Genomic DNA, 20061 nt, shown 5'->3' with positions numbered 1-20061 from the left:
ACGTCAGGAAAATTATTTTTTACTTCCCTTAAAAAAGAATTAGTTTTTACTAAAATAAGTTGCTTATATAATAAGATAAATAATCTATATAAATGTAGAATTTGAATTTTTTTTTTAATAAAAATAGAAGAAATAGTAGGAGTTTGAATTATTTTTTGATATGTAAACTTATTTTGAAAAAATAATGATAATAATAATAATAATAATAATAATAATAATAATAAAATAAAATAAAATAAAATTTGTAAAAGGCATTTTTAATTTGCAGTGATTAATAATCTTAAGCAAACAAAAGTAACAGCCACTATATTCAAGAATCCAGACAACCTCAAAACTCTTACCACCCCAAATCAGCCAAAAAACCCATACGCAAAAAACATTTAATAAACTAATGATTTTCAAGAAGAAAAAAAAAAAACAGGACCAAGAAAAGCATATATCATGGTATCATAACAAGCTGTCAGTTCTGGCAGGCAGTCTCCTCATGAAGCTAAGAGCAAGCGAAGGAACCGGATTCCGAAACCTGGGATGCCTCATCGCGTAAAACCCCGCAACAGCGCACACAATTTTCATCGGAGTCACATACAAAACCACACAAGCAACGAAGCAGAACACGAGAAAAAGAGCCGTTGCCCGTGGGTCCCTCCAGCTCAGCAGATTGTACAGCCTCTCCCCTTGAGTAGCTATGTCGCCGAAAACCGTCTGTACCCTCGAAGCGATCGCTCTAAGCCTATCGTATCTCATCTTCACCACATCGATTTGCTTTTGGGAAGTCGGAAAAGTGTCGAACTCCTCATCCAATTCGTCGTTCAGTGCGTTGTCTGCTTGAGACAATCTCACGTCCATGTGGGGCGGGTGTCTTGGCCTGCCTCGATAATTCCAAATACCGATCAAGAAAAGGAACAGAAACACGGTGCTCAATATCATCCATGGGAAGCATATGTATGCGAGGAACGCAATGTGGACCAAGACTGTAACGAAAGGGTTCGTCCAACTGCATATTTGGTCGAACCACTTGACGCATTTGACAACCACGGACAACGTTCCGGCCATTCTGTAATGATTGGCTTTGCTTCTTCGTACGCTCCACATGTTGGACCCCACGTCGAGCATGAACTCGACGACTTCTTTCCTCAGCGGCGGCTCAGCCCTGCTCAGCCTTGTGGAGACTATCTGAGTAGCTTGGTTCCTCAGGCTCTCGATCTGGTGGCAGCTTAGCGGGTGTTGGTAGTGAAGATTCGGCAGAAGGGGCTGAGCGTACATCATCAAGATGTTGAAAAGAGACGCGCACGAGAATCTGACAGCCAATTGGATTTCGCCCATTTTCTTGACACCAGTGGGTGACAGCACTGTGAGCGGATAACTATGCGTGTAAACTCGCCCAGTCTCGAGTGTGGAGAGTCGAATCCTCACTTTCCCGATTCTTGAATCCTTTGCGTTTCCATTCACTCCTTGGAGATGGCAGTTGTCGAACACACCTACTGTTACTACAGTACAAGGATCGAAAACTTCCCACGTGTATTGCTCGTTCCATTTAGGATTGAAGCTGTTGAGGATTGTTCTTGTCCGAATCCATTTCTGCCCGTATTTCGCCACGCAGTAAGCATCGGTGAATCCTCTCCCGTCTTTCGTCTTCATCGCTGTGAGATTTTGAGCATTTAAGATTCCCAGCTCTAACACACCAATCGCAGGCTTCCAAAGCTGCCTAGCGGTCGGCCTTAAATCGCTGCTGTAGTGAGTTAATTCGTCGAGCACGTGATAGCCACCATCCAAACTGATCCTCAAGTGAACCCTGCTGTTCAGTTTATTCACATTCCTCTGCCCGTTTTCAGAAACCGTGTGCTTCTCGAGATTGTACCACCTGCTTAACGGGGGTTTGAAATCCAACCGCTTCTCCACACCGTGCAACGGGATCGAACACTGCCCCAATTCGTCTTCCTTTTTCGGTCCGATTTTCTCCACCAAACACAAAACCAACTGCTCGTCGAACGGCTCCGAAACAGTAAACATCAAATCTTCATTCCAAAGTGGGTTGATATTTTTGCTCTGAGAAATTCTGGTCCTCAACATCATATTCCCGTGTGCTCCCCTCACGAAAATATCCGGCTGCTGCCTGTTTCGGTCGCCGAGCTGTAGTTCCTGGGCCTCGATTACGTTGACTCTGAGGTACCAGAGGCGTGGGGATAGATACACCTTTGACCTGATACTGGCGATACCGTCGCCGTTAATGGCGGTGGCGTCCAAATGCCAGGCTTCGGGGAAAGCTTCGTCGGCCTGAGTTCCCATCCAGATGGCGAACATTAACTCTCCGGCGACTCTTTCCCCTCTCCGATTCTCCAATCTGTACCATTCGGGGGCCAAGGGGCTGTCCGGCGGAACCCTTCTCGGGACATCGACGGCGTCGAAGACCGTTAACCCGATCAAATTGTCGCCGTTTCTGGCCTTGTCTTTCACAGAAATCTCGATGAACGGGGCCTGAATCCGATCCTTAAGGATTGAGAAAACCTGATTCCACTCAGGGGTGGGGGTTTTCTCGAAATGCCTGGTGGTGGAAGTAAACCCTCCAAGCTTTAGTTCGACGAAGGGGTCGGCGGCGGCGGGCAATTCCTTCGCCTTCACCACGCGGACGTATAGATAGTCCATCTGCTCCACCAGGTCGAAGGCGGTGCCGACGCGATCGTTGCCGGAGAACCTCCCTCCGCCGAGGCTCGGCCGCGTCTCCCGCAGGTTGAAATCCTCCTCCGGCGTTGCATTTGCGTTGGAATTCTGATTCTGATTCCTGTTTTGGTTCTGGTTTTGATTCTGGTTTTGATTCTGGTTTTGATTTTGGTTTCGATTCGGGTTTGCCATCCTCGGTTAACAGGAGAATGGAGAAAACCTGGAAAAAAAAAACAAAGGGTTGCAGAGTGAGTGTTACTGCAAAATGTTGTGTTCTGTGGCAAAAGACTATCTATCGCAAACAAATCATTTTCTGATTCGTGAAAAATTTTGTTGTTTCAAAAAATAATTAATAATTAATAATTTGAAGAGCGCCTGAAAAAATGGGGATGGATATACGAAGAGGCTAAAATGAGCCGTTACGTAATTACGTTTTTACCTACAATTTTGGTAACGGTGATCCTTCCCAGTAAATACAGACGCCAATGTAGTATCTATAACTTATAATTATATATATATATATATATATATATATATATATATATATATTTGATAGGGCTAAATAATAAAGGTAAATTACACCCACCCCGTCAAATTAGGAAAAAACTCCCTTTGTTTGGATAATTACAATTAATTCTCGAAACTTTGAATTTTTTTAAGCATCCATCCTTATAGTGTCAAATTCAACATAATCTTCTACGTTCCGTGTGATGTTCTCTAGTTTGTATTCGTTTTGTGCAAAAATGCAGTTTCTGATGCATCATAGTCTGATATATATACAAGCAAAAAGACACATCTTATGATCATCTTGCTTCAAAATGTAGAGTTTGAATGGGATAAAACTGGTAGAAATTGAGAATATTCGATATAATCTAGAAGATTCCACTAAATTTGACACCACAAGGGTGGACGTATAAGAAGATTTATAGTTGAAGGAGTGGTTGTAATTTTTCAAAACATGATGATTTTTTTCGTAATTTGACCATACTTCAGGGGTAGTTGTAATTTACCTAAACAATAATAATAATAATAATAATAATAATAATAATAATAATAATAATAATAATAATAATAATAATAATAATAATAATAATAATAATAATAATAATAATAATAATAATAATAATAATAATAATAATAATAATCCGAATCCATTTTATTCTTTAGTAAATTTTTTTTTTTTTTTGGTAGTTCTTGCAATTATCAAAGAATATTAATTATTATTAGCATTTCTTTGGTAGCAAGAAAGCAAAAGAGAGAGGGTCACTTTCCTAACCTAGGATGTATATATAGGCTGTGTGTATACAGTATACGACGTACTGCACTGCACTGCAGTTTTGGTTCCCTGTTAATTAATGGAACTAAATACTTTCATCTATTTTTTATTAAAAATAATTCTCATTTTATTAGAAACTACTATAGGTGATTTTTTTTAATTAATTAAATTGTTATACCGAGTGGGAATCCCATTATACCATAGAATATTTTTGGACTTTTTATTGATTTATTTTGAAATATAATATTCAGTGACCCAATACAAATTGATCAATGAATACTAGTAAAATCAAATTAAATGCACTATTAGAAAATAAATACAGAATAAAAACTTTAATTTAGTATATTATATAATTCGTTGATAATACACATGACCTAAGCTTTATAGCACGGCATGCGTGCATGCAAAACATGCATTAACAACTAAACTGATATAAGAACGAATCAAATATATGGGTTTTAAGATGAAAGGATAAATAAAGTTTGGGCCATAAATCTAAATAAAATCCCCTCTATAAAAGCTTAACTAGGCCCATCAAAATCAAAGCAAATCCATAATTCTCAATTAAAAATATAAAGTTTACGGCCTATAAAGCAGGCCCCCGGTTTTTTTTCTCCGAATATTTTAATGTGGATAAAGATTTATTAATATAAGCCTCATTATAGAATAAATATATTGCATATTTGGATTATAATTTATTTCTTTAAGAAAAAAAATTAGAAAAGTATATAATAATTCATTTAAGAGTAAATAGCACTTAACTCCCTTTTGGTTTTAACATTTTGCACATGACCCCTTGTAGTATGAAATTAGACACATAACCCCCTTGTGGTTTTGATATTTTTCACATAACCCCTTATGGTATGACATTAGACACATAACTCTCTTGTGGTTTTGACATTTTGCACATGACCCCCTTATGGTATGAAATTAGGCACATAACCCCCTTGAATAGAAATCTGGAAAAACCTAAATTACCCCTAAAGAATAAAAACTTTGTTCTTATAAAAATAAAATTCGATAACAGCTATAATATAATTTTTTTTTTAATAGAAAATAGTAAATAATAATCATAATTAATAATAATATTAAAGCTTTGAAGTATGTATAGAATTATTTTATCGAATTGTAATTGGACAAAGAAATTGATAGTTCATAATTTTATATCGAATTTAATCATTTTATATTTGATTTGTAGCATATGAGATTTCAAATTGGTTTCTAAAATTGAATAAATTGTCAATCGTACAATAAATAGTATTATATACATTTTGTGTTGTAAAATTAAAAAAAAAAACAATAATATATTATATTTCTCATTTTACAAAAAAAGTACATTAAACTTTTCATTTTATAGAAAAGTTATTTTTAAATTTAAAAAAGAAATTTTGACTTGATAGAGTAACCAACGAACAGTTGGTATGGTTGTAATTTTGCTAAACTTTAGGGCTAATTTAGTCTTTTTCAGTTTTCTATTCAAGGAGGTTATGTGCCTAATTTCATACCATAAGGGGGTTATATGCAAAATGTCAAAGCTACAAGGGGGTTATGTGGTTAATTTTATACCATAAGAGAGAGAGTCATGTGTAAAATGTGCAAACCACAAGGGGTTTATGTGCCTAATTTCATACCACAAGGGAGTTAAGTGCTACTTACTCTTGATTTAATTTAAAAAAACATATTCATAAAACTATATTTATTCTATTGATAAAATAAAAATAAATATTTTAATATCATATGCTATAACTATGTTGCTAATTATTTTAAATTTTAATTTTGAGAAAAAAATATTTAGTAATTCTTTTGTATGATAATCTCATATTTATTTTATATTCAATAATATTTCAATTCTATTATTAATAAATGATTTTTTTTATTATAAATACTATTCAGCTAATAAATTTAATTATTTTTTGATTAATTCTACATGATAGTAATTAAATGTATATAGAATCAAATAAGTAACATTAAAAATATATATAATCTATATGAAAAAAATCTGTTTTTCGAGCCCCTACTAGAAATGGGACCTGGGCGTGAGCCCTGCTCGCCCTACCCCATAGCCGGCCCTGCTATCAAGTCTATTTCGATTTTCGATTTCTGTTTTGAGCGCCAGAGCCCCACTCCAGGCCTGACCCTGCTATCAAGTTTACTTCGATTTTCGGTTTCTGATTTGAGCACAATCATTGAAAAATCCCAACGTGTCACATAGTATTTCTATTGTTTTATCGAGCAACGAACATATTTCTAATCTCACATTATCTCCACTCGTAACATAAAATTTCAGCATTCTCAATTATCTATTCCGAATTTTTTCGCTTAAAATCAAGATTTATAACTTTTTTAATTAACACGCGTCAACTTTAAACAACACTTATAAAACTTATAATTTCTCTGCCAAATTTCTCATCACCAACACAATTTAAACTTTAAAAAAGTAAAAAAAAAATGGAAATAGCACAAAATATATTTAATTTAAGAGGAAAAGTGTAATAGTAATTAATAAAGATAAGCTCGTGAGCATGTCAATGCTTATTAAAAAAATAAAAAAAGGAAAAGAAAATCGCTTTTTATATTAAAAAAAGAATAAATTCCATTTTTTGCCTTGTACTTTGACTTAATATCACTTTTGCCCTTCTACTTTCGATTGCATCAACTTGCCCCCTGTACTTAGAAAATTAACTCAATATAGCCCTCGCCGTTAATTTTTAGACTTTTAACCTTAACACTGTTCGGTCTAAGGTCTGAAAATTACAAAAAACCACTCCTCCAGTTTAAATAATTATAAAAAAAAAATAGATTGTGGTTGCCGTCGTGAACTATGCTTTCTCAGTGTCTTGATTTTTAATTTTTTTAGTAATTATTTAAATTGGAAGGGGAGGCATTTTTGTAATTTCAGAGCTTAGACCAAACGGTGTTAAGGTCAAATGTCAAACAACTAACAACAAGGGCCACATTTTGACAAATTTTCAAGTGCAGGGGTAAATCGATGCAATCAAGAGTAGAGGGGTTAAAGTGATACCGAACCAAAGTCCAAGGGTGAAAAATGAAATTTGCCCAAAAAAAAAAATAAATAAAAAAATTAAGAGATAAACCATTAGACTAGACACAGTTCCCTCTCTTATCATCTTCTCCACATTCTCAACCCCCCTTTACAGAAAAAACCTTCACATTGGAAGCAGAGATGGCCGCATTTACATCTTCATCATCGTCTCTAATTTCCCCAAATTTCCTGCAAAACCCTAATAAACTCTTCAAAACTCATCTCCCAAACCTCCACCTCCACCCCCACAAACCTCAATTCGCTCCTCTGAGATTCGCCCGCTCGTCAAACCCCAGCAGGCTCAACGCCGTCGCCGAGGACGCAACACAAGTCACGGCGGACCCTTCCTCCGCCGCCGCTAGAAGAGTGTACATCGGCAACATTCCCCGCACCGTCACCAACGACGAGCTCCAGAAAATCGCCGAAGAGCACGGCGCCGTCGAGAAGGCCGAGGTTGTTGTTTTTTCCCCACTGTTAATTTTTCTTTTTTTTTTTACTGATTTTTTTGTTAGTGTAGATGAGGTTTTATCCGTTAATTGATTTGTTTTTTTTTTACTTGGCGGGGGATATGAATTATATGTACAAATATGTGAAAAACTTCACTAAGCATATTTTATTTATTTATTTTTAATTTGGAAATGTAAGTTGATTTTATATGATATGATGATATTGTTCTTTAACGGGGTCGCATTGATCTTAGATTTTGCCGTAGTCCTCTTCGCTACTATGGTGGTGGTTTGCAAAAGCTTATTTAAAAGCATAAGTTATAGATTGTGGGTTAAGTTGGGTTTAACTGCTTATTTCTAAAAGTTGAGAGTGTTTGCAAATATACGGGAAAATCAACTTAAATAGAAAAAGTAGAGGGAAAATTATGTGCAGAAAAAAACTCATAATCTATTTCCAAAAGCTTTTGCAAAACACCACCTATGTTAACTTTCTGGAAGTTTAATTAGTCTAGCTAAAGTAGTGTTTAGGTTCATGCTTAGCAATGTTAAGTTTGAGGCGTTGGTTTAAAGAGAGTCGAAGCTTCTTTTATTGCTCGGTTTTGATACATGGGAATATATTTGGCTCGAATGCTAATCTTGCAGAATTATGAGCTTTTTAGAGTGTTTTTTTTATAGGTTATGTATGATAAGTACTCTGGAAGGAGCAGACGTTTTGCTTTCGTCACCACAAAAACCGTCGAGGACGCAAATGCAATTGTCGAAAAGCTAAATGGCACAGTAAGTAAAATGATTGATTTCTTGAAATTTTTTTAAGATAATGAAGTTATTGAGGATTGGATATTTTTTTATTTATTATTATATATTTTTTTTAAATCTTGACCAGGAAATTGGAGGACGTGAAATCAAAGTAAATGTAACGGAAAAGCCGTTGGTTGGGTCGTCAGATTTGCCAGTTCAAGCCGATGATTCGCAATTTGTGGACAGTCCGTACAAGGTTTACGTGGGAAACCTTGCAAAGACTGTAACTACCGACATCCTTAAAAACTTCTTTGCAGAAAAGGGAAAAGCTCTCGGTGCAAGGGTATCTCGTGTTCCTGGTACGTCAAAATCGACCGGTTATGGCTTTGTTACGTTTTCTTCGGAAGAGGATGTGGAAGCTGCCATATCGTCTCTAAATAATGCCGTAAGTTTCCTACTTTTGAACTCTCAGTTTTCATTGTTTCTTCGAATGGGGTATTATGATATATTTACGATATGGAGATTTATTGACGTTTTTTTGCATGAGTGGCGTTTTTGTTATTATTGATCATAGTTGTCTTTTCAATTTCGACATGTGCGTAACTTTCATGCTATTCTTATGCTCTATCCACATTTGGTTTCTAATAGCACATTTACACATCTAGGGGTAGAAGTTGGGTCGTAAATTCTGAATTTCGCCTTTTTCGATTTGAAATTTTCCGATTATGGAACAATATTTTTCATTCCGAATTTCGAAAGTTCCGATTCCAATTCCTTTTTTTTGGAACGGAATTGGAATACATACTGTTATTCCGGTTTGGGATCCAATTTTGATTTCTGATAATATTCCCGAAAATCTGTCGAATCCGATCTGAAAATTTTGGTTTTTTGAACAAGTTTTTTCATTTCAATTTCTGAAATTCTATTTTCCGTTTTTTTTTTGCTTTTGCTATCGAATTGGAATTAGTTTTCCACTTCTTAAAAGAAATGGAATTTTTAAGAAAATGCTAATTCCGATCCGATCCGATCCGTCCGGTTTCAACCCTTTACACACTCAAATTGAGTTTTAGTTCTATCTTACTTCTTGCCAAAATGTTCCCCAAAATCGAACTGTTTAACTGAATTGCATTTGAATGCAATAATTTGAAATCCACCAATGACTAAAAAGATTGCTCGAAATAGGAGTAAATCACAAGGTTATCCAAACAAGCTTAATTGATTTGAAACCCGTAGTTTCAAATCCATCAATCCAAACGAAGCCTTATGAGAAAGCTTAGTCAGTAGAAATAGAGAAAAAAGATGATTACATGCATGAATGCATAGATACATACATGCATGCAATCATACATTCACGCACGCACTAACAAGTTAAAAATGTTAGTACTGTGTTCGTAATCAATGAAAGACACATGTTTGTTGATTGCGTTGTAAAATGTGCTTTGCAGGTGCTCGAGGGCCAGAAGATTCGTGTTAATAAGGCGTAGAATAAAGTAAGACGCTTTATTTGAATTCCGGTGAACAAAGTGGAACTGGAAATCCTAACAAGTTTTGAAGGTCATGTCTTAGTTGCATTTAATAGATCGGTGTATTACACGTTTATAACTCACTGAGATTCATGTAATTTTAATTTATTTTTCCTAGTACAAATCTATAAAATTGCTTTTATTACACTTGTGCTGTGTTTTGTTTTATTTTATTTTTTTATTTTTATTTCCCACTCTTTTTTATTGATTTTAGCCTTATGCTTGCTTTTAGAAATAAGGACATGGATTCAAAATGTAGAATTTCGATTAATGATTTGCAATTAACCAAGAATTAACAGGGTTCCTTCGATGCTACACCCGGTGAAAAACACCGGGTGGGTCTTCTGCTGCCACGTGTTCTTTTTTTTATTTTTCTAAAACCCCTAAAGGTAAACCCTAGCGGGGAATCTATTATAAAATATAAAAAAGAGACACGTGGCAGCAGAAGACCCACCCGGTGTTTTTCACCGGGTGTAGCATCGAACAAATCAATTAACAGTACACAATGTGCAAAATAACTGCTTTCATTTGGTATTATATAATTTTAATTTTTTTTATTGGTTTTTTGCAAGTTATGGAAATCTTACAATATGGTTAAACAAAAATTAACACCCACATGGTATGCAAAATAGATACAACGATATTTATTCAATTCAAAAAAATATATTATTCCATTTTATTCAAAAGTCCAGATATTTTAATTGACTAGCAAGGTTTTTCACAAACACGTTGTCCACAACTTGGTTGGCCCATAACTTTCCCAACAAAATACCCAACATAAAAAAAATAATGTCACGAAATTTATTAAAAATGAAAAAAGTACATAATAATATTGGTTTTTCTAAGTGTAATATTCGGAAAACAAAATCGGAATGTTTGGAATTATTTTCGAAACTTTAATCAAATTGTAAATCGGAATGTTTGGAATTATTTTCGAAACTTTAATCAAATTGTAAATCGGAATCTTATATATATTTCAATCCCAATCCAAATAATTTTAGAAGAAGTCAAAAGTCGGAATTTAAAATTTCGGATTGAAAATGATTGTTCCAAAATGGATATTTTCTCTCCACGTAAATAATTTCACCCATTTTTTTTTTTTATTTTAATCCAAAATCATAACAATAGCCTGGGTTGAGCCCATATAATCAATTTGGGCCTGAAGAAACTTATCATGGGTCAGACATCAAAATGTGTCTGAATGACATTCTAATTTTCCACTGAATTAAAAGTGCAATTTAGTATTATTTATTGTTCCTTAAATGCAATTTTAGAATTATTTATTAATAATTTAATTAAACTCTGGATCGTAAGGGTAGACCCGTCGGGTCACGGGTCCTGAAATTGGGGACCCGAAACCAACTCATATATTGGCGGGTCCGGGTCAATGGGGCGGGTTGGGGCGATCGTCGGGTTGGTCCGGGGAAACCCGGCCCGTGGCCATGTTTACACACTGTGGTTGACCCATGACTTCCCCTACAGAACACCCAAGATACAAAATAATGTCACGAAATTTATAAAAAACGAAAAAATATAAAAACAACAGATTTTGGGGATTTTTATGATAATTAATAACTAACTACTCCTTTTGAACACTATTTTATGTATATACATACTAGCGTTTTTTTCCCGTGCGATGCACGTGATATAATTTCAAAAGTGAAAAAAAATCAATTTAATACCTAATAAAAAATATCACTAACATAGTAAAATTTAATAATGTATTATTCATATTCTATATAATTTTAGTTTTTTAAAATCTTACATATTAATATTTATAATCCAAATATATAGATTAATATTTAACAGATCAAATATCTATCTTTATCTTTTAAGAGTTGAGAAATATTGATGAAAAATAGGAGATTGATACTTGTTGAAAATTATAATAAGAAAATTAGTAGAAAAAAATATCAAAAAATAAATAATTATAGAAGTACAATTAGGATAGGATTTTTCACGATTTAGTTTCAATTTTGACAATTGTTAAAAAATATATTTAGAAATTAGTAGAGAAAAAATACTAAAAATAATTAATTACTGAAATACCATTAAAGTTTTTTAGGGTTGCCCAACATTTCTCTCTTTTAGATATAAGATATCTCTGTATGTGAGTATGTGTCAGTAAATTTAAGATGTGAAATTAGAGTGTTCCAACGAAGAGAAAAATAACTTACTAGCGGTGGAAACAAATACCAAAAAGAAAACGAAGGCGAAAATTTTTCTAGCCTCCATTATATTATATATAATGTAATGTTTATCTTTGTTCACCCTACGATTGATGAGAATCATTTCCAAAGGTTTCTTAATTTCTAGGTTCATAACAACATAATTTGTTTACTCTATATTTAATATTAATTCCTAATATTTATTTTGTAAGAATCGTTTTATTGATTGATTAGTACAAAAATCATAGGAAGCAAATCTCGTTATTTAGTTTAGGCTAATAATAATAGTAAACTTGATCAAATCTTAATGGGCTTATTATGCGGGGGCCCAAATTATCAAAAAAATATGCGAGGGCCTAAATTATAAAAAAAGTGCGGGGACCCAAATTATAAAAAAAACAAAACGCAGGGGCCCAACTATGAAACTGCAATTACAATTCATCCTTTCATTTTTTGTCATTGCTTCTAGCACTGATTCGGGTCACTTCTTACCACGTGTTCCAAGAATTTAATATTAATTAGTTTTGCAATAGTAATTAAATTCCAACTTGAAAAACGTGTTTGTTTGTATTTTTCCTTTTCTCTAAACTAGAGCAAATTGAATTATAAGGTTAATATTTGAATGAAGTATAATAAAGTCTCGTTTGGTTGAGAAATCCAATCAAGATTAATTAAATAGTAAAATTTAGTTTGATGTTTGATTAACCTATTATTTTATGGATCGACCCACCAAAATGATTTTATCATGGTTTATCTTGCTTAATTGACAACAGATGTTAGTAAAAGTTACAACGATGTGCAAAATAAAAATAATACTTAATTCAATTCAAAACAAGATAAATATTATTTCATTTTATTCAAACTTCCCTCACATAATGGTTTACGAAAATACTGCGCATACATTGGAAAATCAATTAGAAAAAACATGTTAATTGACTAGCAAGGTCTTTTTTTTTTTTTTTTTTTTTTTTTTTTTTTTTTTTTTTTTTTTTGGTAATGCAGGAACCCGCAGCCAACCATATAGGTGCACTGGGTAAACCTACACTCTCGTATAATAGCTTGCAAACCATACGAGAGATGAAAAGCCAATTGAGATGACTAGCAAGGTCTTTGACAAGTACAAACTCGGGGTACGGGTCCTCCTATGTAACAAAAGCCAATTGTGTAACCTAACGGGATGCACTTTGCCTGGCAAGTGCCATCGTCAGTGCAAGAGTTCATTGGAAGTTGAATACCACATAGTTTTTGACCCGCTGCAAACATGACAAACATAGAAAAACCGTCGCCAAATTTGTTGAACATGTAAATATGTGAACGAAAGTGTCTGGAAATTTAAGATGTAAATTTAGTGTGTACCATAAGGGTAATCATGAAAGACTTTTATTTAATTTTATGCGGAAAACTTTAACCACATAATCTTGAAATCAAATTCATCTTAAGAATATAATCACGTAATAGAGATTATCGACATACCGTTCGCCATGGGTTTCGATAGAGAGGATGAACGATAGCAATCTACAAGCCGAGCCTAGCCAGGCCTCCTTCGAATCTCCTTGTGAGAACTTTATTCGTAGACACACCTTCTTCTCTCCATCTCTCTAATATCACAACTCACTAGTATTCTGTAAGTGATGGAATTCTCAATTGCGTCTGATGGTTGAGGAGAAGAGCTGTGGATTTCTTTTATAGACGAGAGAAGAGGGCCACGATTGATTTGTAACGGCAGAAGACAAATCCCACCCATCATGGTCTTTTACTGCCTTCACCGTTACAAATCAATTACCATAAAATCACCTTAATACCATGATTTGAATTACCCACAATTAATAAATTTAATACAAAGGTTAATGGGCCATTAAAATAAAACGTTACAAAAATAAAACTAACATTCTCCCACTTGGCCCATTGAACCGTTTAAGAAAAATAAGTTTTTAAAAATTATTTGACTCGGTGGGTTCTTCATACAAAACATTTGACACGTGATCACGATTTTAAAATAAAATTAAGGTGATTACCATAATAGGTAAATAGAGTACTTTAATACTAGAACTAGCTTGAGTTATTAATGTGAATCATAGCGGTTATATGATTCATTCATCATATTCCCTTCTATGTATCACGCCACTAATAACCCTTACTATTCTAATCCATAATAGCCCCTTTAATTTTGTCTTGTTAGGACAAATCCTGTCAAATTAACTCCAAATATAATATGTGCACACATAATTGGAAACAGGAAAACAGAAACAATTCATTAAATAAATTAAGTGTCAATTACATAATCATATCTCATTAAATCATGGATTGCTCAAAAGACCCATTCTAATAACATGTTCCTCATATGTCTTTATAGGCAATCCCTTGGTTAATGGATCAGCAACCATAAGAGTTGTACTTAAATTTTCTATTGACACTTGTTGTTTCTGGACTCTTTCTTTAACAACCAAGTACTTAAGATCCATGTGCTTGGATCCACTTGAATACTTTCCATTCTTAGAGAAGAAAACGGCTGCGGTGTTATCACAATATATCTTCAATGGCTTAGCAATTGAGTCAACAGCCTTAAGCCCTAAGATAAAATTTCGCAACCATAGTGCATGACTCGAGGCCTCAAAACATGCTACAAACTCAGCCTCCATTGTGGAAGAAGCAATAATACTTTGCTTTACACTCTTCCACGAGATTGCTCCACCAGCTAGTAGAAATACAAAGCCCGATGTGGACTTTCTACTATCTACACAACCAGCAAAATCGGAGTCTGAATAACCAATAACCTCTAATTGGTCCGATCTTCTGTAAGTAAGCATGTAATCCTTTGTTCCTTGAAGATACCTCATAACCTTCTTTGCTGCTTTCCAATGATCTATTCCCGGATTACTTTGATATCTACCAAGTACTCCCACTGCATAACTAATATCTGGTCTAGTACAAGTCTGTGCATACATCAGACTTCCAACTGCTGATGCATATGGAATCAATTTCATTTTCTCCTTTTCCAAATCATTCTTTGGACATTGCTTTTCATTTAATTTATCACCTTTCGTGATAGGAGCATTAATGGCTGAACAAAACTGCATATTAAATCTTTCAAGAACTCGATTAATATATCCTTTCTGAGACAAGCCTAACAATCCACGAGATCGATCTCTAAAGATCTCTATCCCAATAACATAATTTGCCTCACCCATATCAACCATCTTAAAATTCTTGGAAAGATAATTCTTGGTTTCGTGAAGCAAACCAAGATCACTACTTGCTAGTAAAATATCATCCACATACAAGACTAAAAATATAAACTTGCTCCCACTGACCTTTAGATATATACACTGGTCAACAGTGTTTTCCTTAAATCCAAAGGAAGTAATGGTATCATTGAATTTTATATACCATTGTCTAGAAGCTTGTTTAAGTCCATATATGGATTTCTTTAATTTACAAGCCAAGTGTTCCTTTCCTTGTTTTGCAAATCCTTCAGGCTGGTCCATATAGATATCTTCATCTAAATCCCCATTCAGAAAAGCGGTTTTAACGTCCATTTGGTGCAACTCCAAATCATAATGAGCTACAAGAGCCATATGGATTCTAAGAGAGTCTTTCTTAGATACAGGAGAGAAAGTTTCTCTATAATCAATGCCTTCCTTTTGAGTGAAACCTTTGGCCACTAGTCTAGCTTTAAATCTTTCGATATTGCCTTTAGAGTCACGTTTGGTCTTAAAGACCCATCTACAACCGACTTTCTTACTGTTCTTAGGCAATTCGACAAGATCCCAGACACCGTTATAGTCCATTGATTTCAACTCTTCATTCATAGCATCAATCCATTTATTAGAATCTTTACTTTTCATGGCTTGTGAATATGAAACTGGATCATTTTGAATACCAATATCAAAATCAGATTCTTGTAGATACACCACATAATCATCGGATATGGCAGATTTCCTTTCCCTTTGAGATTTCCTCAAAGCTACCGGTTGTGGTGGTTCTACAATATTGCCAATGATGCCATCTTCATGAAGTGGTGAATGGAGTGGCGAATCATTTGTTTCAACCTGCTGTATAGGTTGAAGATTAACTTTATCTTGAGGGAAATAAGATGGTAAAATATCCACCCTAATTTCCTCAAGTTCTACCTTTCTTGATTCAACATTCCCACTAACTTCACCATTCTCTAAGAATTTGGCGTTTCCAGTTTCAACTATCCTCGTAGTATGGTTAGGACAATAAAATCTGTACCCTTTTGACTTTAGTGGATAACCAATAAAATATCCAGAAATTGTTCTAGGATCCAATTTCTTTTCATTTGGATTGTATATTCTAGCCTCTGCAGGACAACCCCAAACATGTAAATGTCTTAAACTAGGTTTCCTACCAGTCCACAACTCGTATGGAGTTGTTGGGACTGCCTTACTGGGAACCCGATTTAAGATATACATAGCGGTTTTCAAGGCTTCATTCCAAAGTGAAATGGGTACAGTTGAATTACTTAACATACTCCTAACCATATCCATAAGAGTACGATTACGACGTTCAGCAACTCCATTCTGCTGTGGTGTTCCAGGCATTGTGTATTGAGCACAAATACCACGCTTTTCTAAGAATTTAGCAAATGGGCCAGGATTTTGTCCCGACTCATCATATCTACCATAGTATTCCCCACCCCGATCTGATCGTATAACTTTAATTTTTCTATCTAATTGTCTTTCGACTTCCGTAACAAACACCTCAAGCATGTCAACGGCTTGAGATTTTTCATGAATTAGATAGAGATAACCATAACGAGATAGATCATCAATGAAGGTGATAAAATACTTTTCTCCACTAAAACATGGAATAGGTAGTGAGCAGATATCTGTATGGATTAACTCAAGAAGCTCTTTACTTCTTGTGGCACCTCTTTTATTGTGTTTAGTTTGCTTGCCCTTAATGCAATCCACACACATTTGAAAATCAGTAAAATCTAGATTTTCCAAAATTCCAGTTTTTACCAATCTTTCGATTCTTTCCTTGGAGATATGCCCCAATCGTTTATGCCACAAGATAGAAGAATTTTCGTTATTTAGGCTTCGCTTTACGCCAACTTCCGAATGAGTGGTTAATAATGATTGTTCAAACTCATGATTCAAAGATATTTTATATAAACTATCACATAAAATACCGGAACCAATTATTATTGAATTAAACATAAAACTAGTTTTCCACAACCAATTAAAGCTGAATAACCACAAACATCCAGTTTTGACAAAGAAACCAAATTCCTAGAAAACGAAGGTACATAAAAAGTGTTTTCAAGATCCATCTTGTGACCCGCGTCTCTAATATGAGGCGATAAGTGCCAACAAACGCCACTTTAGATTTGAGACGGTTCCCCATATAGATGTACTTTTCACTTTCCTCCGGTTTCCGAGTTGTAAGGAATCCCTGTAATGAATTTGTGATATGAGTTGTAGCACCAGAATCAAGCCACCAAGTGTAAGAAGGAACTTCAATAAGATTTGATTCATAACATACAAAAGAAAGATGAATACCTTTCTTTTCGAACCAAGCCTTTCGTTTCTCACAATCCTTCTTTACATGTCCCTTCTTGTTACAAAAGTAACAGGTGACAACAAAAGCCTTTCCATGACCCTGACTACTTTCACCAGGTTCATATCTTTTGTTTGGTGCGAATTTCTTTCCACTCTTCACAAATTTCCCTTTCTTCTTCATACTTCCATGAGTTACAGCCAATGCAAAGTGATTTCCTTCTTGCTTTAATCTCACTTCCTCTTGAATACACATACTAGTCAGCTCATTCAAATTCCACTTATCTTTTTGAGTATTATAGTGGATTTTGAATGGGCCGAACTTTGATGGAAGTGAGTTAAGGATAAATTGCACAAGGAAGGACTCTTCCACTTTCATGCCAAGAGCTCCAAGTTTGGCAGCCTTATCAGTCATATTCAGGATGTGTTCCTAAATTCCCTTATCACCACCATATTTCATGGTAGTCAATTCAGCCATGAGTGTCCCTGCTAACGACTTGTCCGCTGATTTAAAGCGTTCTTTAATAGCCGTTAACAGTTCCATAGCATTGTCAACCTCGGGAAGGGAAGTCTTAATGTTATTAGCAACTGTCATTCTAATAAGCATAAGACTAAGCCTATTGGACTTGGTCCAGGCTTCAATTAGGCTAACTTCTTCCTCACTGTTAGCATCCGTTATTTCCCCAGGTTTTTCAGTAAGCAATGCTAGGTCCAAATCCATAACACCCAAGGTGAATTGAATTTGTTCATACCATTCGGAGAAATTTGACCCACTGAGAGTCTTAATACCAGAAGCATGCGAGTACAATGAAGTGGGAATAGGAACTGAAATAAATATAGCAAATATATAAGGTAAAGATAAAAGGATGCTCAAATAAGACCTTGAGTCAAATAAGATGAACTATCGATATCACTACAAGTTCGCCTTTGGGTGAAATACAGCATACCTATTGTTCACTCTATGTTGGTGTAAATAATCTTTTATAACACCTAAGTAGGGTCTAACATAATTTGTCTCACTCGTCAATTATTCATGTTACCTTTAGGTAAACAATTCTAATTGCTAAGTAATACAAATTATGATACCCTACCCAGTTCATAATTAATTAAAATCGACTATCCTTTGAGCTAGTCTCAATTTCTTAATTATGACTGCAATTTGAGAATATTATAATCTTTAATATCATGTAAATGATTAAACTTTCATATAGTTCTTATATTTATTAGATTTTACTAATCTAGGTCACTTTAGCAACTACAAGATTAGTAAATTTTATAAATATAAAACTAATAATATTCTCATTATTTTATTTGAGTCATCGAATATACACAAACATGTATTTACTACACACATATCACATGATGTACTATATTAAACCCATCAAAAACATACAAAATGAGTACTGACATATTGTATCATACAGTTAAATATACAAAATTTCATGTGTACTATATAATCATATATGCCGATTACAATTAATCTCAAAGCATGTCAGTATGGTGCAGATGTTAATTTAATCATATGCACTATATAATTACATAATAGCAAAATATTAAAATAATCATTAGACATGTAATACTAAGGATCCAGACCATTCATACGATATGCAGAATTTTTTTTTTTTTTTTTTTTAATAACGTGTGTGTATCAAATCACACGCACACACTGTATTTGAATACAGTACACACATATATAAATTCAATCAAAATCAACATGTACCAAGATATTATTATTTAATATCAAAACAAAATATTGTTATTATAATATCAGTACAGCACTCAAGATGTTCTTATTCATACGAAACACGGAGCAAGAGAATCGTTCCTCAAAATAATAAAATCATCTTAAATATTTTATTTCATGAAATCAAAAATCGTATAATTAACATATAACATATTTGAGTTCTAAGATGAATCGATTTCAAAACCCTGCTCTGATACCAATTGAAAGACTTTTATTTAATTTTATGCGGAAAACTTTAACCACAGAATCTTGAAATCAAATTCATCTTAAGAATATAATCACGTAATAGAGATTATCGACATACCGTTCGCCATGGGTTTCGATAGAGAGGATGAACGATAGCAATCTACAAGCCGAGCCTAGCCAGGCCTCCTTCGAATCTCCTTGTGAGAACTTTATTCGTAGACACACCTTCTTCTCTCCATCTCTCTAATATCACAACTCACTAGTATTCTGTAAGTGATGGAATTCTCAATTGCGTCTGATGGTTGAGGAGAAGAGCTGTGGATTTCTTTTATAGACGAGAGAAGAGGGCCACGATTGATTTGTAACGGCAGAAGACAAATCCCACCCATCATGGTCTTTTACTGCCTTCACCGTTACAAATCAATTACCATAAAATCACCTTAATACCATGATTTGAATTACCCACAATTAATAAATTTAATACAAAGGTTAATGGGCCATTAAAATAAAACGTTACAAAAATAAAACTAACAAATCAAAGACAAAAAAAAGACTTACCAGTGGCGAAAACAAATGTTAAAAAGAAAACAAGAGCGAAAATTTTTCTAGCCTCCATAATAGTATAGTGCAATATTTCTCTTTATTCACGCAACTGCAATTGACGAGTATTATTTCCGAAGGCTTCTTCTAAATTTATAGGTCACAGTGACATAATTTTTTTATTCCATTGTTAATACAAAGAATCCTTATCTCTCCA

At 34.3% G+C, this 20061-nt stretch overlaps 3 protein-coding genes across 3 annotated transcripts; 1 reads left to right on the top strand and 2 right to left on the bottom strand.

Moving 5' to 3' along the window:
* Positions 1-241: 241 nt before the first annotated feature.
* LOC105969393 (FT-interacting protein 3) lies at positions 242-3145 on the bottom strand. The gene is made up of 2 exons (XM_012994146.2): positions 3098-3145; positions 242-2878 (listed from the first exon to the last, which is right to left on the bottom strand). The coding sequence occupies exon 2, from the start codon at positions 2848-2850 to the stop codon at positions 448-450; it is 2403 nt and encodes an 800-aa protein (XP_012849600.2). The 5' UTR covers positions 2851-2878; positions 3098-3145; the 3' UTR covers positions 242-447.
* Positions 3146-7037: 3892 nt separating this feature from the next.
* Positions 7038-9864, top strand: PSRP2 (RNA-binding (RRM/RBD/RNP motifs) family protein). Its single transcript, XM_012994298.2, has 4 exons — positions 7038-7430; positions 8099-8200; positions 8307-8606; positions 9607-9864. The coding sequence occupies exons 1-4, from the start codon at positions 7119-7121 to the stop codon at positions 9643-9645; spliced, it is 753 nt and encodes a 250-aa protein (XP_012849752.2). The 5' UTR covers positions 7038-7118; the 3' UTR covers positions 9646-9864.
* A 7940-nt stretch (positions 9865-17804) lies between these two features.
* On the bottom strand, positions 17805-19432 carry LOC148772428 (uncharacterized). The gene is made up of 2 exons (XM_088815036.1): positions 19423-19432; positions 17805-18199 (listed from the first exon to the last, which is right to left on the bottom strand). The coding sequence occupies exons 1-2, from the start codon at positions 19430-19432 to the stop codon at positions 17805-17807; spliced, it is 405 nt and encodes a 134-aa protein (XP_088671162.1).
* Between the last annotated feature and the right edge of the window lie 629 nt (positions 19433-20061).

The sequence above is a fragment of the Erythranthe guttata genome, chromosome 2, assembly GCF_056151865.1.
Source record: "Erythranthe guttata isolate IM_541 chromosome 2, IM_541, whole genome shotgun sequence".
Taxonomy (NCBI): Eukaryota; Viridiplantae; Streptophyta; class Magnoliopsida; order Lamiales; family Phrymaceae; genus Erythranthe; species Erythranthe guttata.
This window is presented reverse-complemented; position numbering and strand designations above follow the sequence as displayed.

What these genes read in the sequence shown, in the direction of transcription:
- PSRP2 (XM_012994298.2), top strand. Translation starts at nt 7,119, where the DNA reads ATGGCCGCATTTACATCTTCATCATCGTCTCTAATTTCCCCAAATTTC. An exon ending in GCGCCGTCGAGAAGGCCGAG is followed by an intron (nt 7,431 to 8,098) that starts GTTGTTGTTTTT and finishes TTTTTTTTATAG; the next exon opens with GTTATGTATGATAAGTACTC. An exon ending in TATCGTCTCTAAATAATGCC is followed by an intron (nt 8,607 to 9,606) that starts GTAAGTTTCCTA and finishes TGTGCTTTGCAG; the next exon opens with GTGCTCGAGGGCCAGAAGAT.
- LOC105969393 (XM_012994146.2), bottom strand. Translation starts at nt 2,850, where the DNA reads ATGGCAAACCCGAATCGAAACCAAAATCAAAACCAGAATCAAAACCAG.